The following is a 22,393-nucleotide window of genomic DNA, read 5'->3' on the forward strand; positions in this document are numbered from 1 at the left end:
ATCAAAAGGTAAAATACACTTACCTTGAGATAGTAGTGACTAAAAATATGTCTTCACTTGATAAAAATAGGCAAAAATCATAATTTTAATGATCATAGTAATGGTCTTAATTATTTGAAAATGAAAGTGACAATATAAATAAATATTTATAAAAAAATAATTTTGATTAAATAGTTAAAATAAAATAAAATAAAATATTTTAATAAAAATAAGATATTTTAAATGTTAAAATTAAAATTAAGACTTAACCTAAATATTAAGAATTAAAATAATAATTTATTCAACTTTTAAGGCTATAAGGTAACCGACACATCAATTATAACAATTTTGTAGAGTGGGGGTCCAAAAATTTGAGATTTGAATATGAGGATTGAGGATTACAGTGAATGGTATTTAATAGCTTCCAACTAGTTTTTTTCATCCTTGAATGGGGCTTGGAATAGTGATGGAAACAAGTAGCTGGATAAATGGTCCACAGTGACCCTATATCTTATGTCTTATATTATAACACTAATAATCTACGGTGATGGAAGACTAGTAGTGACTACACATGCTTTTGCAATTATGATACCATCTATCTATTTATTTGTTTTAGTTCATACTCATATTTTTTGTAACTAAAAAATAATATTTCTTTTGTCTTATTTTATTGACGCATAAACTTTTTTGTTAAATTGTAATTTTTATAGAATTTTAAATTTGATAATTATACCTCCTCATCTAACGAATTTTATTAGCATTATCTCTTAATTAATAATAAATTTAATATCATTAGTAGTGTTTATACCCTAACCTAAAATGATAGTCAAGCCTAATTAAGTCCAAAAAGGCCCAATACAAAAGGGATGGCCTTCGCTGATCCATCCGACCTCTTCAAAGAGGTCGGATTCGACATGAGCTGGCAAGTGACACTTATTCAAATAAGTAATTGTCTCCTTAAATCTCTCACCCACTTCTAGAAGAGAGATCCCAACAACCCTAAAATAAAGGGACGGTTATCCGCCATCAGAAGTAGAACTACTTCAACGGTGGTTATTGGTCCATCACCTATAAATACACTGAAGCACTTAGGTAAAACTAAGTTCCAATACTCTAAACATGCTTACCCCCTTGCTAACTTAGGTATCAGAGTGTCTTTGCAGGTACCACTCCCCATTCTTTCATATACACAACTAAAACGGCGGCTCCAAGACGCAAACCAAGTCGAAGACCATCCTCCTCTAGCGCTTGGGCCTCACGAACAAGCCCAACCACCATCCGATTTTAGGTAAACCCCAGAACAAGTAGGTTATTTAAAAAAATATCATTTTATTTATTTGTCATTAATTTTATTTATTAAAATATTACTCTATTCTTATATATTTTTTATTATAGATTAAATAATTTATATATTATATTTTTTTAAACTTTTAAATTTGTAAAATAAAATTATAAGTTGTGAAGTCAATTGATATTTAATGATACTAAAAAAATGGTTACGAAAATACTTGGATTTATCAAAACCAAATAAAAAAAAGATGGACTCTTTTTTCTTATCCTTTATTAAAAATTTTACTTAAACAAATACTTTAATATATATCCACTATAGATTGACAAAATTATATTTTATTTACTACAAAATTTATTATGATATAATTCTTTATTTTAAGAGTAAAAAATAGGGTTAAGTACGATTTTGGTCCCTAACGTAAAGCCAAAAATTTATTTCGTCTTCGGCCTTTTTTTCGCTACAAAATAGTCTCAAAAGTTTCAATTTGTTTTAAAATCGTCCTTTTCACCAAATTTTTTATTTTTATTATCATTTTACCTCTAACTAAAAAAATTATAAAATAATAATAATAAAAAAAGAACGAAGTGAGGTAGGGGAAAGAGAACCGGGGGAGGGAACGAAGGAGGGTGGGGAGAAAGAGAAGGGGGGAGACAGTCGGGGGGTTGGGGTGGGGTGGGAAAGGTGGTCATCACGCCGCCGCTTGTGATGGAGAGCACGTCGCCGCCGCCATCGCTGTTTTTTCACCGCTGCTTCCTCGCTGTTCTTGTTGCAATTCGCAGCATCGCCACCACGCGATCCGCCACCACCCCCGCATCTATCCTCTCCTCGCGATTCGCAGTTCACCACCGCAGCCCCTCTTCTTCCAACACCGCCGCAGCCCTTTTTTCTTTAATTTTTCTGTTTTTGCTTCTGTTTCTGGTTTTACTTTTGTTGTTTCTTTGATTTCATTATCCATTGTTGTTGTTGGTGTTGTTCTTCTAGTTGTTGTTGTTTCATTGTTGTTGTTGTTTCACTGGTTCTACTTTTGCATGCTGCTTCTGCATTCTGCTTTTGTTTCTGCATTTTGGAAAAGATGGGGGAAGAGCATTTTCGTCCGAAGGACGATTTTTAAACAAACTGAAACCTTAGAGACCATTTTATAGCGAAAAAAAGGCCAGGGACGAAATAAATTTTTGACCTCTATGTTAGGGACCAAAATCATATTTAACCCTAAAAAATACCAAGTAAACAAACACTTCAATATAATAGATTGATTGAATTAGTTTTCATTATATTATTATTATTGTATTATACAATAAAATTTATTATATTTATTTTTCGATACTCTCATTGTTCTAATTCCTAAAGTGGAAGTTCCCTCTTCCTTACGGGAGTTTCGACCTATTAGCTTATGTAATGTAATTTATAAAATTGTCACAAAGGTTCTAGTTAACAAGTTCAGACCTTTCATGTCGGAGATCATTGGTCCTTTGCAAGGAGGGTTCATTCTAGGAAGAGGAATCACATATAATATTATCATTGCTCAGGAGATTATGCACTTCATGAGGAACATCAAGTCTCGAAAAGGGACCATAGCATTCAAGATTGATTTGGAAAAAGCTTATGACAGGGTAGACTGGCGTTTTTTGGAAGCTACTTTGGTCCGGTGTGAATTTTCAAAAGCTACCATTAATCTTATATTGAATTGTGTGACTTCTTCTTCGTTGGCAGTTTTGTGGAATGGGAACAGGCTCCAAAATTTCAATCCAAAGAGAGGGTTGAGACAAGGAGATCCCATGTCTCCTTATCTATTTGTACTCTGTATGGAAATACTTGCCTGCTTTATCTCTCATAAAGTTTCCCAAGGTTTGTGGAACCCAGTAGCGGTTTCTAGGAACGGACCACGACTCTCTAATTTGATGTTTGCAGATGATCTTTTGCTTTTCTGTAAGGCATCGAAAGCTCAAGTAATAAAGGTTATGCATTGCCTGGACTTGTTTTCTAGAGCATCAGGTTTGAAGGTAAATCTTCATAAGTCAAAGGCCCAGTGTTTCAAGAGGGTGTCAGAGAGGAGAAAAGAGGTTCTCTCAGGGGTCTCTAACATCTGATTTTGCAATGATTTGGGTAAATACCTGGGAATTAACATCGGTCATGCCATAGCTTCCAGGAAGACGGCTCAGGAGGTTATTGAAAAAATTTCGAGGAAGCTCTCCAGTTGGAAAGGATGCCTGCTGAATAAAGCAGGAAGGCTTTGTCTTGTTAAATCGGTTATGGCCTCTATCCCAGTTTATGAAATGCAAATTTCTCTTCTCCCGAAGTATGCATGTAATAAAATTAATTCCTTGATGAGACAGTTCTTATGGAAAGGCCAAGCGACCGGCAAAGAGCTGCCTCTGGTCAGGTGGGAGGTCGCCATAACTCCTAAAAGGGCAGGAGGATTGGGTATTAGGGATACTTCCTGTGCTAACATGGCGCTTCTGGAAAAGTTGGTATGAGATTGTCTAAATAACAGTGAGAAGTTGTTGGTGCAGGTTCTGAAGCATAAATATCTCAGGAATCAATCTGGTATGAACGAAAACAGTAGAAATTCTTCATCGGCTACCTGGAAGAACATTGTTAGTGCCTATGAGCATCTCAAGGAAGGGCTTCATTGGAATATTGAAAATGTCCACAAATCAGTTTGGTATGATGAGTGGACTCCTTTTGGTAAGCTTTGTAACCTTGTTCCTTATGTACATATTTCTGAATCAGATTTCATGGTGGCTGACTTGTGGAAAGGGGTGTCTTGGGAGGTTGATAATCTTACCACGCCTATTCCGCATGAGATTAAGCAGTTTATTTGTGGTCTGAGATATCCTAGTTTGACTAAGTTGGAGCCACAGTGGGAGTGTGGCCTGCAGCAACAAAAAAGTATAGTGCAAGGGAGGGTTATAGATGGTTATTAAAGAAAACATTAAATTGGAATGACAATAGTAATTGGAAACGGTTGTGGAATACAAACATTCCGGAGAAGTTCAAATTTACTATGTGGCTTGGCTTACATGATACTCTACCAACTGAGACCTTTCGATTCAAGCGGCATTTAGCTTATTCAGATATGTGTAACAAGGCGCAGGAGACTATGGAGCATTGCCTTAGAGACTGTGAACGATCAAAGGCAATTTGGCATATGTTGGATCCTAATATCCTGGACTCGACGGCTGGTACTGCTCTTGAAGTGTGGTTTCAGAAGGCTTTGGCTAACAATGAGGCGTCCTTTGGTACAGGGCTTTGGTGGGTATGGAGACATAGGTGCAATGACATATTCAATACTGACAACCCTTGGACAGACCACAAGGTTATTGCCTTGGCCAGAATTACCGCCAAGGACTTATAGGTTTACAAGAATTGAAACAATGCCTTTAGGTCTCTCCGAAATTGCTTGTGTTGGGAACCACCGGTAGGTAATAGTTTTAAAGTTAATTGTGATGCAAGCTTGTATATGGATTCAAATTTAGTAGGATTTGGATGTATTATTAGAGATTCTAAGGGAGATTGGATCTCGAACTGCTCTGGAAGCATTCCCCCTTGGTCTATCATCAGATGTGAATTATTTGCTGCTTGTAGGGGGCTAGTTTTAGCTTGGGATTGCGGTTTGAGGGATATTATATGTGAAACGGATTGCCTTGACATTCTGCCCATCATGCATGAGCTTATAAGTGGGTATTCATCTGAAGTAACAGATTTGGTTCATAAGATTCAGGAGCTTTTATCTCATCCTTAGCTTGTTCACGTTGAATGGGTGTCTCGAGAAGCAAATAGAGCTGCGGATTGGATGGCTAAATATGGTGACAAGAGTAATTCTAATCATGTTATTTGGTCTGAGTCTTGTGTTGATCTCCAGCAAATCATCCGCTCGGATATAGAATAGTGTATGCTTTGTTTCTTTCCATATTTAGACACAAAAAAAAAGTTATGTAAATTGTTTTATAACTAACTATAAAAATTCCTCTATTATCATTTTAGTTATTTAAAAGATTTGTACAAAAAGTTTAGAACGTTAATTTTTTGCACAATATACGGGTCTAAATCTAGTTTATATTATATATAAAAGTTGATATAAAAATTGTTCTATATTCAAATAATAACCATAAATTACTTATAATTTTGTTATGTTAACATATTATTATAGATGTCATTTTATTATAAAATTAAGCATATCTCTCATTTTAACGTTAATCTTGTAATGGTTCCCACAATAATTAGCAAAGTGGTCATTTCAACTAAATTCTCCTCTTAATAATGCTAAATGTCCTCTTAATTATTCAATTCATATTTTATAATCATCTTTATAATAAGGGTAAAGTACTAAATTGGTCCCCTAGGTTTAGGCGTAATTCTGTTTTGGTCCTTAAAGTTTAAAGTGTTATATTTGAATCCAAAAAAATTTCATTTAGCATCAATTTAGTCCCACGGTGAGGTCAAAATTAAATAATTAACAAAATGTCCTACATAACAATAGTACAAGAACAAAATCGATAATCTGGAGAATAAGTACAAGCTCAAGAGGTATAAAATCAACCATTGATACATCAATACATTTATTTATTATTTTTTTATAATATAAATAAAATATTTTCTATAAAACTAAAGAAAATGATAAATAAATGTATTGATGCATCAATGGTTGATTTTGTGCCTCTGGAGCTTGTACTTGTTCTCCAGATTATCGATTTTGTTCTTGAACTGTTGTTATGTAGGACATTTTGTTAATTATTTAATTTTGATATCACTGTGGGACTAAATTGATGCTAAATGAAATTTTTTTGAATTCAAATAGAACACTTTAAACCTTAAGGACCAAAACAGAATTACGTCCAAATCTAGAGGACCAATTTAGTACTTTACCCTTATAATAATGAGTAAGGTGACTTCCTATAACTAAAATATCCTCTTAATAATGTTAAATATCTTCTTAATTATTTAATTCGTATTTTATAAAATACATGATTTGCATGCATACACATATTAGAGGCAATCTTTGGAGTAGATTGTTATAAAATTTTATTTCCTTGACTTGCACTATAAAAAATAATTACATTTTTATTAGGGATTGAGCATTAACATGTATCCAACTTTATATCAATAAAATATACGGGCTTGCTACACATACAAGTTTACAAGCATCCAAGTTGGCCCAGCCTAAATCGAAGACATGCGCATAAAGAAACATAACATGGCGCGTCAAAATCACGCGCTCAACACAAACGGTTACGTATGGTAGACTCTTCCACTTCTTCCACTTCTTCCACTTCTCAAAACGCTTCGAAAACAAGGAAACGCTCCCATTTTCGAGAAAAAATCAAAGTTCAAAATATACAAATCGTTGTTCGAAACCTCCATCAAAACAACATCAAACTCTCCGTGAAGAATCTGAAGAGAAAACAAAGCAACAACACTCAACGTAAGTTCATTAAGATTACTGTATATTTTACTTTTCTTCTACGTCGTTCTTCTAGGGTTTACTATTATTGTTGCTTCTTTGTTACACTGTTCTAAGTTCTACGTCGTTCTTCCAAGTTCTACGTTTTTCTTCTAAGTTCTACGTCGTTCTACGTTCTTATAATAAGTTCTCCTGCTATTGTTGTTGATTTTTGGGGGTTTATTCCGTAGATTGGGGGGTGAATACTGCTTGAACTTGTAATGTGGCTTGATATTGAAGCATGTTTGACTGATATCTGACTGATATATATGAATGTATCTGAATAATATCAATGGGTGTATCTCACTGTTATCAATGGGTGTATCTGATTCTTACATATAGGTGTATCTTACTGTTATCAATGGGTGTATCTGACTCATATATGCATGTATCTTAGTAATATCTCAATTAATTTGATATTGAAGCATGTTTGAGTGATACCTGACTGATATATATGGATTTATCTGAATCATATCTATGGGTGTATCTCACTGTTATCAATGAGTGTATCTGAATCATATCTATGGGTGTATCTTACTGGTATTAATGGGTGTATCTGACTCATATATATGGGTGTATATTACTGATGTCTTTGGGTGTATTTTTCGTTTCAGACAAAATGGCAGCAAGAAACCAAACAAAGGACCTTAAGTGTGCCACACATCTCCTGAGTGATAAGTTCAGAAACATGACTGAGGAGAAGAAGGCAATTGTCAGGGATCTCGGATTTGGAGGGTTGATGCACATCCCACCACTAAGGGTGGATCACCAACTCTTAAGGGAACTGGCAAACAACTTCAAACTTGGGGAGAACAAACTGAAGACAGGATATGGTTCTTTCCAAATAACACCAAAGACAATAGGTGATGCGCTTGGCATCAATGCAACAGGTAACTAGCTCAAAATTATAGGTGTATATTAAGTTCATGCTTGGGTGTATTTAAGGTTGATGCTTGGGTGTGTTTGAACTAATTTTGATACTTTGTTGTTTTCCTTTTTGTAGGAAATTTGTTTCCTGAGAGAGTTGAGTATAAGCAACTTTCTGACGAGGACAAAATAATTTATAGAAGATTCCAGGGTAAGACCCTCAAAAGTCTTACCGATGAAATGATGGAAATCGGCGTTGGCAGCGAAGAGGAACGCCTGATGTTCAAGAGGATATTCATCCTCTACATACAGATGGCGTTCCTTTTGCCAACGACGATAAACAAAATATCACCCGTGCACATGGCCCCAATTTTTAAGATGGACGGCATATCGGAGAGAAACTGGGGAGACATGTTTTGACCTTCATAATCAAGAGCATCACAGACTACCAGGAGAAGAAGAAGAAGGCAATTGATGGCTGCCTCTTTGCCCTGATGATAATATACTTTCATCTTTCAGAAAACAAAGGCAAGAAGAGGGTTGAAAGACCACCAAAGCCTTGGATTGCGAACTGGACTAAGGAGCAGTTGGTGGAAAGAATGACTGCAGAAAGAGAGAAAATTTTGGTAAGTAAACATAATATGTTGGTTGTATTTTATTTACCTGAATGCTGCTAGCTAAAATATCTCATGTTTCAGGGGATTGTGAAGATGGCGGAGACAAGAGCAAGAGAAAAAATGAAAAAAAAAAAGAAAAAAAAGAAAAAAAACAAGAAATCAAAAAAACAAAAAAAAGGAAGGCGAGTCCAACATCGTCTTCGGAGACAGAAACAGCTACTGATAGTGACACTTCTACCTCTGAGTCTGAGATTGAACAAGACTCAGAGGATTCAGTAAGAAAACACCCCAGCAAAAAGGGGAAAAAATAAGTACCATACTTGGGTGTAATTTCTTTTTCGAGTTGGGTGTATTTTGTTGATCACGTTGGGTGTATTTTTAGTATGTTCTAAATAATCATTGTTTGCCTTCCAGAATGGACTCCAGAAAAAGAAAGCAGAGGCAAGAGGAGTCAGATTCTGATTCAGAATCTGAATCTGAACCAAGTGATGAGTAGTGTCCTGAAATTATTACTCCTTTCTTTTGGCTTCATTATAAAGATTTCGTGTATTAACTGAAGTGTCTATTATTAACTTATAGGAGCGAAGAATCATCACCTGCAGAGAAGGAGAAGAAAAAGAAAAAAACAAAAACAACACCAAAAAAGTAAGCACTTCTTTGCATATAATTAGATTAGACGACTATTCTGTGATAAAATTAATTTCTTATTTCTGATTGGTACTCTTTTTTTTCCACCCAGAACACAACCAAAAAAGAAAAAAGTTGTCGTGGAGGATTCACCTCCTAAAGAAGATCAATACTTTGACGGGTACAGTACCTCGTAAGCTATATTACCGTCTATCATCGTAATTATTTTTGTTAACGTCTTCTTTTATGAATGTAGTGAGACATATGAAATATCAAGTGACGAACTAGATGAATGGCTAGGGCAAAATGTTGATAAATCTGCTGCAGAGGGGTATGTCTTGCTGGGCTGTCTATTTCATATTTTGGTGTGTTTTGTATGCTAATAATTGTTTCTTGTTTTGCAGGGAGAACCAAGCTGACCTGCGATCGACAGAAGGTCGCTATGTGTCGTCTGAAACGTAAGAAGCTTTATTATTTAATAAAATCTTGTTATCATGATTTGGGTATATTTTGTGGAACCATTTGGGTGTATTTTGTGGATCAAGTTGGGTGTATGTTGTTTAATAAGTTGGGATATTAAGTTTGTTGTGTTGGGTGTATATTGTCCATTCGGTTGGTTGTATCTTGTGCATTCATTTGGGTGCATTTTATACCTGTATCTTATTTTGTCTGAATAACATCAAATCTGTTTTAGAATACCGGCTGTGAACTTGGGAAGTGATGCTCCTTCCTCTCAAGGACGCACAGAACAGAGTAGTGTAAACCAGCCGTCACAGAGCATGTAATTTCTCTTTCAAATAACCGTTACTTTTGTTCTTCTATTACCCTTCTACTTCTAATTCTGTATATATTTTTTTTAGAAAAAAAAGCCCTTTATTATTTTATTCAAGAAAAAAAAGGCAGGAAAAAAAAGCAAAAAGCAAAGTATGTAAGTTCTCAAAAAAACAAAGCCTGTCTTCTTTTTGAATTGTTCGGGTGTATTTCTTGAATTTCTTTGGGTGTATTTTAGGTTGAGTCCGTCTGATTCGAATATGATGGTTGTGAGGGAACAGACACCGTCGGAAGCGCTTGCAATGTGAGTTTTCCAATAATATTTCAACCTTATAACCTTATTATTTTCAAAGGCGTTGTTAACCTTTCATTTTTCTTCTTGTTTACAGTCCCGATTCAGGCTTTTGTGCCGGCATCCCAAACAACCATTGAGACAGATTTTGAACCAACCCCTATGCTACAGATTGAAGGACTACAGAAACGTAAGAAATAGTATTGAGTGTATATTTGTTTAGAGTTTGGGTGTATATTAGCTAACAGTTTGGGTGTATATTGTTCCTGATTAGTTTTTTTTACGCCGTGATTATTTTTTTGTAACTGTGCAACATTCCTGAAACCCCCAAACAACTTCAAGAGACCACACCCACGGTTCCCCCAGCTCCAACTAAAATGTAAGTTCATCAGACTAAAATCAATCTTTGCTTATCATCCGTATATTCTTATTCTTATTCTTATTCTTATACATGATGACGCAGTCATCCAGACGCAGAAGACGCTACTGCCCTGTTGATGATGGCACGGACAGCATCCTATGTTCCTAAAACAGATCCAGGGGTGCCATCATTCAGCCTTGGATTGACTGATTCAAGCCAGGAGGGGGCGTCAACGCAGGAGACAGAAAGGGAAAAATCTCCAGAAGCTGCGAATTTGATAGAACAATTGGACAGTTTGGTCCAAAGAATAGCAAGCAGCGCGGCAAAGGGAAAAAACACAAGTCCACAAATTCAGAGGGAGACTGGGGGAGAAAGTTCTGCAAAGTTTGAAACTCCTGGGGGATTATATCAGATTACGGATGATATGAAACAAAAGTGCTACATCTGGGGGACGAGACTGAAGGAAGATGCAGATGGCAATACTAACGAGTATGAGGAAATGTGCACTCTGATTGGCCAAGGAGAATACATTTTGATGAGAATGCACCTTGCCTCCCTCCAGGCAAAAAGTGATATAGAATCTCAGGTAATATTAGAATAACATTAATCTTTTTACACCAAAGTCAATTACAATGCTTATTAATGTAAAATTGATTTTGGCATATATTTCTAGATTGTATCTGCCATCTGCCTCATCCTCAACAACAAAAATGAAAAGAGGTTTAAAGAACAAATATACTGTCTCCCCCCCGATATTGTGGTAAGTGTTACTTCTCCGAACTTTGGGTGTATTTTCTGTATTGATTTGGGTGTATTTTTTACGTTCCATTGGGTGTAAGTTTAGTATTTCATTTCTTGTTTCGCAATTCTTGCAGTGCATGGCACTTTCGGATCACCCAAACGGGGAATTCGTATCACCGAAAACGAAAAAGGAATTCAGGGTGGAAGCCTACCCGAGTTTCATTCCCTTCATAGATAGAAAAAATTGACTTCACACCCATATGTAAGTTTTCGTTTGCTAAATTTGTTAGTATGCTTATTTACTTATTTGCAAAATAAAATAACACACTGTTCACGTGTTGCAATCCTTCAGATTTTTGCCCCTGTCTGCTACTCGGGGCATTAGTGGTTATGGCTGATAAATACAAGAAAGCGGAAATGTCAAATACTTGACCCGCTACACAAAAAAGCTCCCACCGATGAGAGAAAGGCCATTAATAAATTCACTGTAAGTTGCCTCTGTCTTCTTTACTTTAATAGATAGGTCTATTTCTTTAGTTCTGATGGGTGTATATTGTCCATTCAGTTGGGTGTATCTTGTCCATTCATTCGGGTGTATTACTGATTTGTTTTTGTATTTAAGGGATACGTATTTTCAAGATTGATAACATATGCCGGCGGGGAACCTCTGCAGAAAGGGGAGAGGGAGAAGGAAATTAAATCACCATATGTTAAAATATCAGGCCAAAAAATAAGGTATAAATTTGTGACTCTGAACATTAAACTTTTGTAAATGAGATTTGTAATTTATTTTCTTCGTTTTCAGCTATGACTGCGCTGTGTACGTTATGAAGTGGATGGAGTTAATTGAGCCGGAAAACATCAAAAAGGGGAAGTATCAATGGGATAATTGGCCACAGGTAACTGTCTTTAGAACCATATAACTCTGTATTACTTTACTGAATTAATATTGCTGTTTAAACAGAATATACTTTTTAATTGTAGGAGGAGGTGGACCACTATAGAGTGGAGTACGCTTCCCGGATACTATTCAGTGAGATGAATACACAGAGAGATCGGGCAATTAGAGAGAGTAGTGCTATAAGGCTGTCGAAGCCATCCTCTGTATTATTAAGTCCGTTTTGTCAGATTAATTCTGCTGATATAGAAACTGGGTAATCCAACTGCTTGGTAGTTTGTAAATTGAACAAATGATGTAAATATTTGCCATTTATCAACAACTTCTATTCCATGTATATTTTTTCCCATAGTTAAACTATCTGTGCTGGTAAACTGTCTGTGATGTATTCAAAAGCTGTATTACAGGTGGTAAAATATGAAGGAAAAAATCAAGGCATATATAAACGCAAATTATAAACTGTTACACCCAACGCAGGTCTAATAATACACCCAAGATTGCATAAAATATACACCCAAACTGTCTGTGTTGTATTCAAAATGTATGAATTACATGTACTAAAATATGAAGAAAAACATCAAATCAAATATACACCCATAACCTGCGAATTTTTAGAGCTTTTGTTCTATATGAATCTATATATGTGTCTATATGTAAATTGTCAATGAACAAAAATACACCCAAAATAACGGTGCTTTTACACCCATATTCTGTAAAACTATACACCCAACGAGTTATCCCCTGCTGCTGGTACCTTGAACTGATAACTCATAACGTGTCCTTGATATTGGCTGCAATTTGAATGCGCTGCTGATGCAGCATCAAACAGGTTTATCTGAAATATAACACACACACATTACCTAAACTATTAACGAGAAAAATAAACTCAATCGCCACAAATTTAAAGAACAGTACTTTTACCTCGCTTAAAACTTTCGTCTTCTTCTTCTTTGTGGCATTTGCGATCTGTTTCTCCAGCTTTGAACCTAGCCTGTTTTTTGGACGTCCTCTTGTTCGAATCCTTGGCGGGCTTTGAAGCTCGTTAACGGATTCCAAATTGGCGTCTTCGTGGGATAAAGAAGATGTCTCCTTCCTTTTGGCTTTTAATGATTCCATCTCGGCCATGACGTTATCGTACGTACGGTGCAGAATTGCAGTCAGCTCCTCCGATTCGGAGGCAAATTCGCAGATATTTTGCGAACGAAAAACCAATTGGTCGAACCTCTTGCTTCTTGGCTCCATTAGTGGCTCGTCGTGGCTGCTCTTGATGTGTGTGTGTCGCCTCTTTACCTTCTTGCTCCATCGTTCCAGTATGTATCTCGGTGACACTTGGCTTACTGGTTCAAAGCTTAACACGCTTAGTGCGTGACGGCACAGTATCCCTCTCGACTCGAATAATAAGCATTGGCATTTTACCTCGGCTGCCACTGAGTCGTAAGTAACCACGAACTTGTTGAATATTGAGCTGGAAACTTGTTCTCCGACGTCGTATACTGAATAGCCTAGAGCGGAATTCTTTAATCTGGTGATGCAATTCGCCTTTCCTCTGAATTGCGCTTGGACTTCCCTAAACTTTGCGTGAGTGTACGCATCTTGAAACTGAGCTTCAATGCAGGATTTGGTTGCACACGGTATGAGCATATGAAAATCTGCAGCATCTGATTCTCTCTCTGCTTGCTCCCTGCTTCCGAGGCAATTATCGTATTGTTTGACGAACTGAATAAGCGAGCTGTTCCGGGTGATATACTTGTTAAAAAATGAATGCATGCTCTCGCTCCTTTGTGTGCTTCTCATTCCTGCCCAGAAGTGGTGATCCAGATAGATAGGAACCCATATGTGACGGTCTTCGTACAGATCTGCATAATACACCCAAACACAGGCTGTAAATACACCCGAGGGGACATACAATTTACACCTCTGCTGCAGATTTTAAAAAGACATTACCTGAAAGTCACTTGTTGTCCGCAAGACCAAAATTCAGCAGAAAATCGTTCCAATTCCTATCGAATGAGTCTTTGCTATGAGAGTTCCAAACAACTTGGCTCATTTCTTGTTCGATATCGGCATGTCCCTTGTACCCGTTTAATTTGCTTGGAATCTCCTTCATGATGTGCCAAATACACCAGCGGTGAACTGTTGTTGGCATACAGGCCTCTAAAGCCCTTTTCATGGATGCGCACTGATCGATGAGAAACCCTTTCGGAGCGTTTCCTCCCATGCAACGAAGCCAGCTTTGAAATAACCATTTGAATGATTCAATTTCTTCGTTCTTTATCAAAGAGCATCCGAGAAGTGTTGACTGACCGTGGTGATTCACCCCGACAAAAGAACCACAGACCAAATTATACCTGAAACAAATTACCATGGTCCAGAATGCAAAATCATTAGTTAGCATATACCCAATGAAACAGCCAATATACACCTCTGATGCGGATTAGTAAAAATAAATTAATTTAGCATCATAAACAGGGGCAGTTTGTTACCTGTTTGTATGGTAGGTGGTGTCGAATGAAATGACGTCTCCGAAATACTCAAAGGTGGCTCTGCTTCTTGCATCGGCCCAAAAAGCCAGCTTAATCGATTGATCCTCTTCGAGTTGGAGCTCAAAAAAGAAATTCGGATTCTTCTCTTTCATTCTTAACAAATATTTCCCGAATTCCTTTGCATATTCTTGTTCGGAAACATTCCGCACTTCCCTGGTAATGTAATTCCTCACGTCCTTTACGATAAAATTTAACTCGCGGTGACCACCGGCAGCAGCAACAAATGATTGGTAGGTTTTGCTTGGTCTGATACCGGCCTCCTCGTTGTTCTCTATCGTACGACGAATGGACATGCTTAGTTCCCTGTGCTGTTTGAGCATCTCTGCTTTGCTTGGACAGCAGGGGTGTGAATGATCCAGCACAACCTTTGAAATGATCTAAGCACCGACATCCTTCAATGTGTGTATATAAATTCTTGCAGGACAGTTTAGACCGGCTGTCGGATTGGTCTTCTCGGTCGGAGATATTTTAGATTTCCATTTTCCCTCTCTGCTACATGTAATCAGTTGGTTCTTAATCTCGTTTCCCTTCCTATTTGTGCACCGAACTCTTGTAGAGAAACCTACAGACTTGGCGTAGTTCCTGTAAAATTTTCCAGCATCTTCAAGGGTGGTAAAGGTCATTCCGACCTTTGGAACAAGCTCGTCATCAACAACCGAGAGAGGCTGCAAAATACACCGTGTCAGAATTGTGAATACACCCATAGATATGATTCAAATACACCCAATCATGTCTAATACGATACACCCGAACCGCAACAACTCAACTACAGAATGACTTTTAAAGCCATAAACTGTAAATACACAGGCTGCAGAATACACCATCTCAAAAACTAAAAATACACCCAATCATGTCTGATATAATACACCTGAACAACAACAAGTCAATTAAAATAACAAAAAACCAGTAAAGTGTAGATACACCCACACTTCTAGCTAAAATACACCCAAACAAGAATTGATCTACACCCGAGCGTCTGCTACAAATTCCAGGTAATTAATCACAACTAATACATTGAATCGAGAGATTCAGGTAAACGTGTTACTTTCACAGTCAATGTTCAGCAATTTTTTAACTACACAATGCTATACAAATTACTGAAAGAAAATTCATACTAATCCTATGTAAATCAAACCTCAGGAACTTCGTTAGATTCTGACTCATAATCCACTTCGCCTGCATTCAGCTGAGAATCTGAGGTTGAATGATCCATTATCTTCAAAACGAGATCAAACTTTGATTTCAGAAAACAACAAATCAAAAATAGAAAACGAAGCTCGAGTTGCAGAGAGAGAAAAAGGTAACCTAAACGAAGAAGATGCTAGTGAGAAAAGGAGAGGAAAAGAACGATGGAGAAGAAGGAGGGAAGACGCGCGAGAAGAAGAACAACGAAATCTCAAAATAACGAAAACGAAAAAGGAAAGAAATATTTTAAATCTGGTAGTTAGATATACGCGCGATGTTATATAGCGCGTGTAATCAACGTACCTGAAGCAGCGCATATTTTGATTTTATTGTTTAATGAACTTGTAAAGCATACAAGCCATAGAGCTTTTCCGTAAAATATATTAAATTTTAAACTTTTTGGTATTTACTTTAATAGTTTTCTAAATTAAAAATAGAAATAATCATAATAATATTAGATAAAATTACAACTTAGCTTGTATTTAATTTTTATAACGTTAAATTGTGATAAGTGATAGTTAAAATATAAGAGAATAAAAAAATATTATATAAAGTTATTAACAAAGATACTTAAAAAATAAGTCACATTTATAAAATTCTTAGAAGTAGTAATAGTTAGCTTAAAAAATTAATTTTTAAATTCATTCAAGTAGTCATTGTTATTTTATGTTTATATAATGAAAAATAAAATATATTTATCCTTATTAAAATAGTTGATAATATAAAAATGTAAAGCTTGAATCTTTAAAATAGAATTTAGTAAAAATAACCTTTAGAGATTATACAAATAATTATACATAGAATCATTGAATGTTCATATATTTATAATATATATTTTCATATAATTAAACTTTCATGATTTTAAAAAAGTATACTTTTGAATTTTTTTTTTGTGTATTTATAATTATGTAATAAAATAATATTTATTAATTAATTTTATCATTTATTTGAGTCCGCACAATGCGCAAATCTGGTTCTAGTTAGTTAATAATGAGTTATGACATATAAATATATAATCCAAACTTGCAAATGTGTGATCAGAAAAGAATAGGTGAACATAATTTTTTTGATTATTATTATTATTATTATTATTATTATTATTATTATTATTATTATTATTATTATTATTATTATTATTATTACATCTTTTAAAAAATGGATGTATTAAATAAGTGTTGTTATAAAGTGAAATAGTGAAAATTAAATATCTTTAAATTATTTTAATAATATTTGTACATATTATAGTTCTTTGTTCAATTTCTTATTTTGCAATTATTTTAGCTTTAGATGATTTGGATTTGATTCAAATATTTCAAATTGATGTATAAAAAGTGTTTTTTTTTTTTTGTGACCATAAAAAGTGATTATTTATATGTACATTAATATAAACGTCTTTTTATATTTGACTTTTTAATTTATTTTCCATTTACATAACATTTCATTTTATTTATTAGTTAATATTACATTCAACTAGGTTATTGAAACTTGAAAGACCAAGACTCTTTTCATAACACTTCAATTAAACCAGATAGAACTAACTAAAATTCTAATAATAAAACCTGAGTGAAAGTAGTCAATTCAAAAAGAGAAAAAAGGTTTAATATCACACTCCACACTAGAACAATTGAAATTCAATTTTACTTGTATACTAGTAATTAGTTAATTATATCATATGTTGATATAAATATATAATTGCCATTTGTGAGCAAAATTTCCCTATTAACTTAGTGACTTGTCATTAGTGTTATGTTATCCCTACATTGTGGAAAAGTAATGAAAAGGCCAGACATATCACATAACCACTTGTTTCATGTGACAATCACATTTTGTGCACTACTTGGTGCCATGAGAATGATATAAAGGAAAAAGGAGTATTGGTGTCGGCAATAAGTGTATTTGGCAAGTCGTCTAATCACAATTACCAGTTGAATAGGTAAAATGGATTATTAATTCATGATTGATTAATGAGTTGCATGATTAATTTGGTTAAGGTGGCATTGTCAAAACTAGTGAGAGTGACATGCAACTGTATGTAGGATGATGTACCAGCAGAACAATAGTAATTAAGGAGGAAGCTTTACATAACTATCATTAATTATACAGATTAATAACAACCCAACCGGCAAGATAATGAATTTGCCTTGCCTACTACTTAATTGATTTGCTGTTAGTTTTATGGCTTCTTAATTGAGGCTTTTAATGAAAATATACCTTTATTAAGAGCTTTTAAAGAAGTAGTGAGTACAATTTTCATTTTTGGGTCATATCATAATTATCTTTCCTAATCAAAAGTTACTTTGTCATGTTCTCTCATGTTAAATAGGTGAATAAAATGATAGGAATTGGATCAAAAGAAGAGGGATATTTTCATCCAAAACAAAAGGAAGATGGGAAGTTATTAAATCTATTTTAACCATATATATACCAACTAACATGAGACATAACAGCTAGTGTAGTACAACTGTACTTCTCTAAAATTTAATGGAGAACTAAATAACTAGTACTAATATTCATTTTATGATGCCAGAAAAGAAGACAATTCTCTGGTTGAGTGTGACTACAGAGATAATAGCAATTGAGCAGCAGCTACTTTTTCTATAGACTCCTTGTGGATGACTTTAGGCACTGATATTTTCAACATGGTAGTGTTTTGATACTTTTGGGAGACACAATCATTCGCCTTCAGGTTGATTTCAATCAAAGGATTACATTTATGATGAACCCACCATGATTTTGATCCACAGAGTACAGTGTTTTCTCTGCAACTTTGTGCAAGTTTAGAAACCAAAACAAGTTGTGTTACAATGTATTCACAGTTTCTGATGCACCAACCAATTCAACTGGCTCTCAGACCAAGTCTAATGGTGAAGTTTAGGTCAGCTCAATGTATGAGTAAGGGCGAGAACATAAAGATATAGAAAACATTTCTCCATGGATAAATAAAATACCACAAAAACCTTATAGGAACACTGGACATCTCAAATCAGGTGAGATGAACTACAAATTCTTGATATGTTATTCCACTGATATTAAACAGGGTTACAGGGAAGAAAGCACATGCAATGGTGGGGATCTAAACCTAGATAACACAATTAGTAATAAAACAACCACTGGATCGCCCCTTGATTACCGTCGAAATGCATTTCCTTCACCCCCAGACCTGCCTTGAGAATAATGTGTGCGACGACGAACACTTTCAGCTATTGACTTACTCCCTCCCTCGGCAGCACCATATACACTTTTCTGAGCATCATCCAAGAAATTCCTTCCACCTGAATTTTTGTTTTGGGTTGCTTCCCGGGCATCAGTCTCTTCGGCCTTCTTTATGCGTTTCCATCTCTGCTCTTCATGCAACTCAGCAGCCAATTGCATCTGCTTAAGCTTGGCAGCCCGCTCTTCTTCTGAAAGCTTAGGAGCTACATATCTGCGTCTATGGTGAGACTCACGTTCATGTGAGGTAGCAGCAGATCTATTTAAGCTTGGTTCAGGAAAGCTCCCATTATTCACTCTCTTAGCAGGGGCATCACTATTGGACTGTCGTTCTGAAGCATATCTTTCTGACTTGTTATAATTTTTGTCATCACGTTTGCCATTATAGTCTTTTCTGTGCCTTTGATGGTGGCTGGGTGATCTTTCAGCTTCATCATTACAGTCTTTTCTTTCCCTATGATGGTGATCGGGTGACCTTTCTCTGTATTTTTTGTCTTCATAATGACTCTTCCTTCTTCTTTCTTCTTCACTTGAATCAAATTCCATCTTTTCTTTGTACTTTTTGTCTTCAAAACGACTCTTCCTTCTTTTGCTTTCTTCTTCACTTGAATCATATTCTGAATCCGATAGAGACTTGTGATGCCTCCTGTCGGAATCTCGATCACCAGCCTTTCTTTTTCTCCTTTCAGTAGTGTCGTCTTCTGAATCAGAATGTCTTTTAAGCTTTAATTTACTAGAATGGTGCTTCTTCCGCTTTTCCTTTTTGCTGTGACCTTTCTCCTTGTGTTCTGTTTCTTCAACCTACCAATGTTACCATACATGATTAGGATAAGCTATCAATTAGAAATGATGTTAAACAAAAAGGTCTTGGTAAAACTGAACCGACGCAATTGTTTTGTAAAACTACTCGGCGAACACAATTTGACAAATGTATACAAAATATGTAATGTGATCAGTGAATTAAAGAAAACAAATTTAACAAAATGAAAGGTGGCCAATGCCTAAGTGAGTAAAAAGTAACAATTCACAATTTCATATAATTAAAGCCAGGATCACCATGAAAATGACCCATAGCCTCAAATTGCATGGATGGAGGTGTCTACTAGGGGCACCAGGTTGCAAACAATGGTTCACATGGTGAAGGCACCACATATAGTAGGGGGCATAGTATTGCCAGTGTGGATCTGGGAGAAGTTCTTGTAATAACAAGACTTTTGTATTGGACAAGGAAGATTCCCAAGTAACAAGGTTTTGGTGTGTCAGCAGTTTCTGCAATATGTGAAACAATCACCAATGCATTCACAGCACTTCTTAAGACCGGGCACCCCACCCTCTAGAAAATTTTATGGAACTGAGTGTAACAGGTCTTATCCACCAATATCTGTCTCTTCTCACCTACTTACATATATACATTGGCTTGATCTAGGTAAAGGGTAACAATTACCAGAAACCAAGTTAATGAAGGGATCTCAAAATTCTCATACCTCCTAAGTCTAAGTTCTATCAATCTGAACATGGATGTTATTAACAGAGTTACCACTTACCAGTTAGGAAGATTTTGAATTATGTAAAATTTTGAACTCTATTGAGTTTGAGGTTTAAAATAAAAGAAATCTTACTGATTTTTTAATCATAGCCATCTTGACAGGGTTGTTCTTGATCTTAGCAAGCGCCTCCTGCTCGCGCTGGCGAATCATAAGCAAAGGATCAGAGTGGAGCTTCCTCCAAGAATCATTCGCAGACTGCGGTTTGTCTTCAAACAAAGCTCCAGGTTGCTGCCACAGGACAATCAATCACAAAATCAATTCACAACAAAAACCAATGAGAAAAAAAATACTCTTTTGCCCAAAAAAACAGAAAAAAAATTCGAAGCTAAGATGAAAATACCTTAGAAGCAGAAGCAGAGGCAGAAGAAGAAGGCGCATCAGCTGAAGCATCGGGTTTGGGAAAAGCTTCAAGTGCTTTGAAACCTTCGTTATTAGAACTTCTTCCGACCGAAAGCCCCGAATCGTACAAGAAATCTAACCTCTCCTGAGCACTGCAATCAAAATGAGTAAAAATTGTTCAATAAAATCCTAATTCTAACCCCAAACCCTAACTAAGAAATTGAAAATGGAGGAATTGAATTGAATAGGGGAAAATTACGGGACGAGGCCAGCTTTCTCTTGAAGAAGGCGGAACTCGTTGCGCTCACGCTCTTCGTGGATCTGCTTTCGAAGTTCTTCCAACTTCTTCTGCTCGGCGTCGTGCTTCTGCTCTGCCTTCCAAACGTTCTCGATGTTCCTGAGGCTGCCCGTGTGCCATCCCTTCTTGTTCAGAAACTTCAGCGCCATCTTTGTTCTTCTGATTGAACAAAACCCTAACGATGCAGTGGCAGAAGCCGGTGGCGCTTCGATTCAAACTTGGACGTCGACGATCTCTTTCTCGTTATTGCTCTTCTCAAACGCGCCTCTGTCTATTTGTTTTTCTTTTTTTTTTAACTTAATAATTGCGTTTTCAATAATTAAAAGCGGCTAACATTTTTAATTTAACTTTCGGTCATTTTAATTATTTGATTTAAAATAATTTTTTTTGGAATGAAGAAACAATAGGAATGGAATAAACTAGGGGCGTACGCGGATTGAATATAGTCGAAAATTCGAGTCGATTTGCATAATTTTTATCGGATTGGATATGATACTCGTGTTTTTTAGTGTTGGATCCGATTCGATTTGGTCCGCACATTTGCAAATCGAATCGAATATTGAGTATATCCGCATAATTGAACATTCTATATTTAATTATATTTCTATGTAAAAAATTTAATAAAAATGTTTTTTTCACACTTTTAAACCTAATTATTCCTAAAATATTTTTAATCAAACTTTTTCTAAATAACAAAAATAAAATAATACAATATATGAATAATAACTACTAACTAAAACATATAAATAAGTGAATATAATACCAAACATATGTATTTATTTTTTTAATTACGGATCTGCAGATGCAGAACAGATTCGCAATCCAATTTTTAATCCGATCGGATCATATTCATAATTTTTGAATCAGATACAGATATTTACTGCAGATCTGCGAGTACGATCCAATCCATAAACACTTCTACAAACTTGCTATAAATTAAGAGAAGTTATCAATTTTAAGGCACTCGCTAAAATGAGATATTGTTTCACTTCCAAAAACAAATTAATAGGGGCCAAAAAAAAAGAAAAGAAAAATTATGAGATCTTGTTTCAATTTTCTTTAGAAAAATTATATTCCACAAGAAATTCATTTAATTTTGTTTTCCAATAAAAATTTCTCTACATTGTTATTACTTTCTCGTGCTGCTAATTTAAAGTTATGTATCCAACATTATTGTTTGACACTTTGACTTTTGTGTGGCTTGTCGATAATTTTACTCAACATATTTGTTATCCTCAAGAATGAGATAGAGCATCTAGATTATATTGTCTTTGTTGTGAAAATGTGGATGACTACGTAAGTATTGAGTAGACTAACTTTCTCAAGAATGAAGGAATCAATTTTCAAGAGAAACTACATTTAATAAGGTTTGATAAAATAACCTTAT

The 22,393-nt window shown here is 35.4% G+C and overlaps 3 protein-coding genes across 3 annotated transcripts; 2 read left to right on the plus strand and 1 right to left on the minus strand.

The window, feature by feature from the left end:
* The first annotated feature begins 1,975 nt into the window (after nucleotides 1–1,975).
* On the plus strand, nucleotides 1,976–4,625 carry LOC148566614 (uncharacterized). Its single transcript, XM_088484339.1, has 5 exons — nucleotides 1,976–2,188; nucleotides 2,692–3,270; nucleotides 3,604–3,738; nucleotides 3,781–3,932; nucleotides 4,223–4,625. Exons 1-5 carry the CDS (start codon nucleotides 1,976–1,978, stop codon nucleotides 4,623–4,625), a joined length of 1,482 nt encoding a protein of 493 aa, XP_088340465.1.
* Nucleotides 4,626–9,852: 5,227 nt separating this feature from the next.
* On the plus strand, nucleotides 9,853–10,846 carry LOC110270521 (uncharacterized). Its single transcript, XM_088483478.1, has 4 exons — nucleotides 9,853–9,896; nucleotides 9,980–10,080; nucleotides 10,203–10,263; nucleotides 10,348–10,846. Exons 1-4 carry the CDS (start codon nucleotides 9,853–9,855, stop codon nucleotides 10,844–10,846), a joined length of 705 nt encoding a protein of 234 aa, XP_088339604.1.
* A 7,679-nt stretch (nucleotides 10,847–18,525) lies between these two features.
* LOC107638767 (uncharacterized) lies at nucleotides 18,526–21,337 on the minus strand. The gene is made up of 4 exons (XM_016342155.3): nucleotides 20,968–21,337; nucleotides 20,710–20,860; nucleotides 20,442–20,597; nucleotides 18,526–19,623 (listed from the first exon to the last, which is right to left on the minus strand). The coding sequence occupies exons 1-4, from the start codon at nucleotides 21,153–21,155 to the stop codon at nucleotides 18,739–18,741; spliced, it is 1,380 nt and encodes a 459-aa protein (XP_016197641.1). The 5' UTR covers nucleotides 21,156–21,337; the 3' UTR covers nucleotides 18,526–18,738.
* Nucleotides 21,338–22,393: the final 1,056 nt, after the last annotated feature.

The sequence above is a fragment of the Arachis ipaensis genome, chromosome B4, assembly GCF_059453495.1.
Source record: "Arachis ipaensis isolate K30076 ecotype BB chromosome B4, ASM5945349v1, whole genome shotgun sequence".
NCBI lineage: Eukaryota > Viridiplantae > Streptophyta > Magnoliopsida > Fabales > Fabaceae > Arachis > Arachis ipaensis.

Excerpts from the sequence above, each read along its gene's own strand:
- LOC148566614 (XM_088484339.1), top strand. The coding sequence starts at position 1,976 with ATGGAGAGCACGTCGCCGCCGCCATCGCTGTTTTTTCACCGCTGCTTC. Across the intron at positions 2,189-2,691 it reads TGTTTTTGCTTCTGTTTCTG|GTTCTAGTTAACAAGTTCAG; the intron begins GTTTTACTTTTG and ends ATTGTCACAAAG. Across the intron at positions 3,271-3,603 it reads CTAGAGCATCAGGTTTGAAG|TTCTTATGGAAAGGCCAAGC; the intron begins GTAAATCTTCAT and ends TTGATGAGACAG.
- LOC110270521 (XM_088483478.1), top strand. The coding sequence starts at position 9,853 with ATGATGGTTGTGAGGGAACAGACACCGTCGGAAGCGCTTGCAAT. Across the intron at positions 9,897-9,979 it reads CCGTCGGAAGCGCTTGCAAT|AGTCCCGATTCAGGCTTTTG; the intron begins GTGAGTTTTCCA and ends CTTCTTGTTTAC. Across the intron at positions 10,081-10,202 it reads AGGACTACAGAAACGTAAGA|CTGAAACCCCCAAACAACTT; the intron begins AATAGTATTGAG and ends TGTGCAACATTC.
- LOC107638767 (XM_016342155.3), bottom strand. The coding sequence starts at position 21,155 with ATGGCGCTGAAGTTTCTGAACAAGAAGGGATGGCACACGGGCAGCCTC. Across the intron at positions 20,861-20,967 it reads GAGAAAGCTGGCCTCGTCCC|TGCTCAGGAGAGGTTAGATT; the intron begins GTAATTTTCCCC and ends TTTTGATTGCAG. Across the intron at positions 19,624-20,441 it reads TGGCTATGATTAAAAAATCA|GTTGAAGAAACAGAACACAA; the intron begins GTAAGATTTCTT and ends TAACATTGGTAG.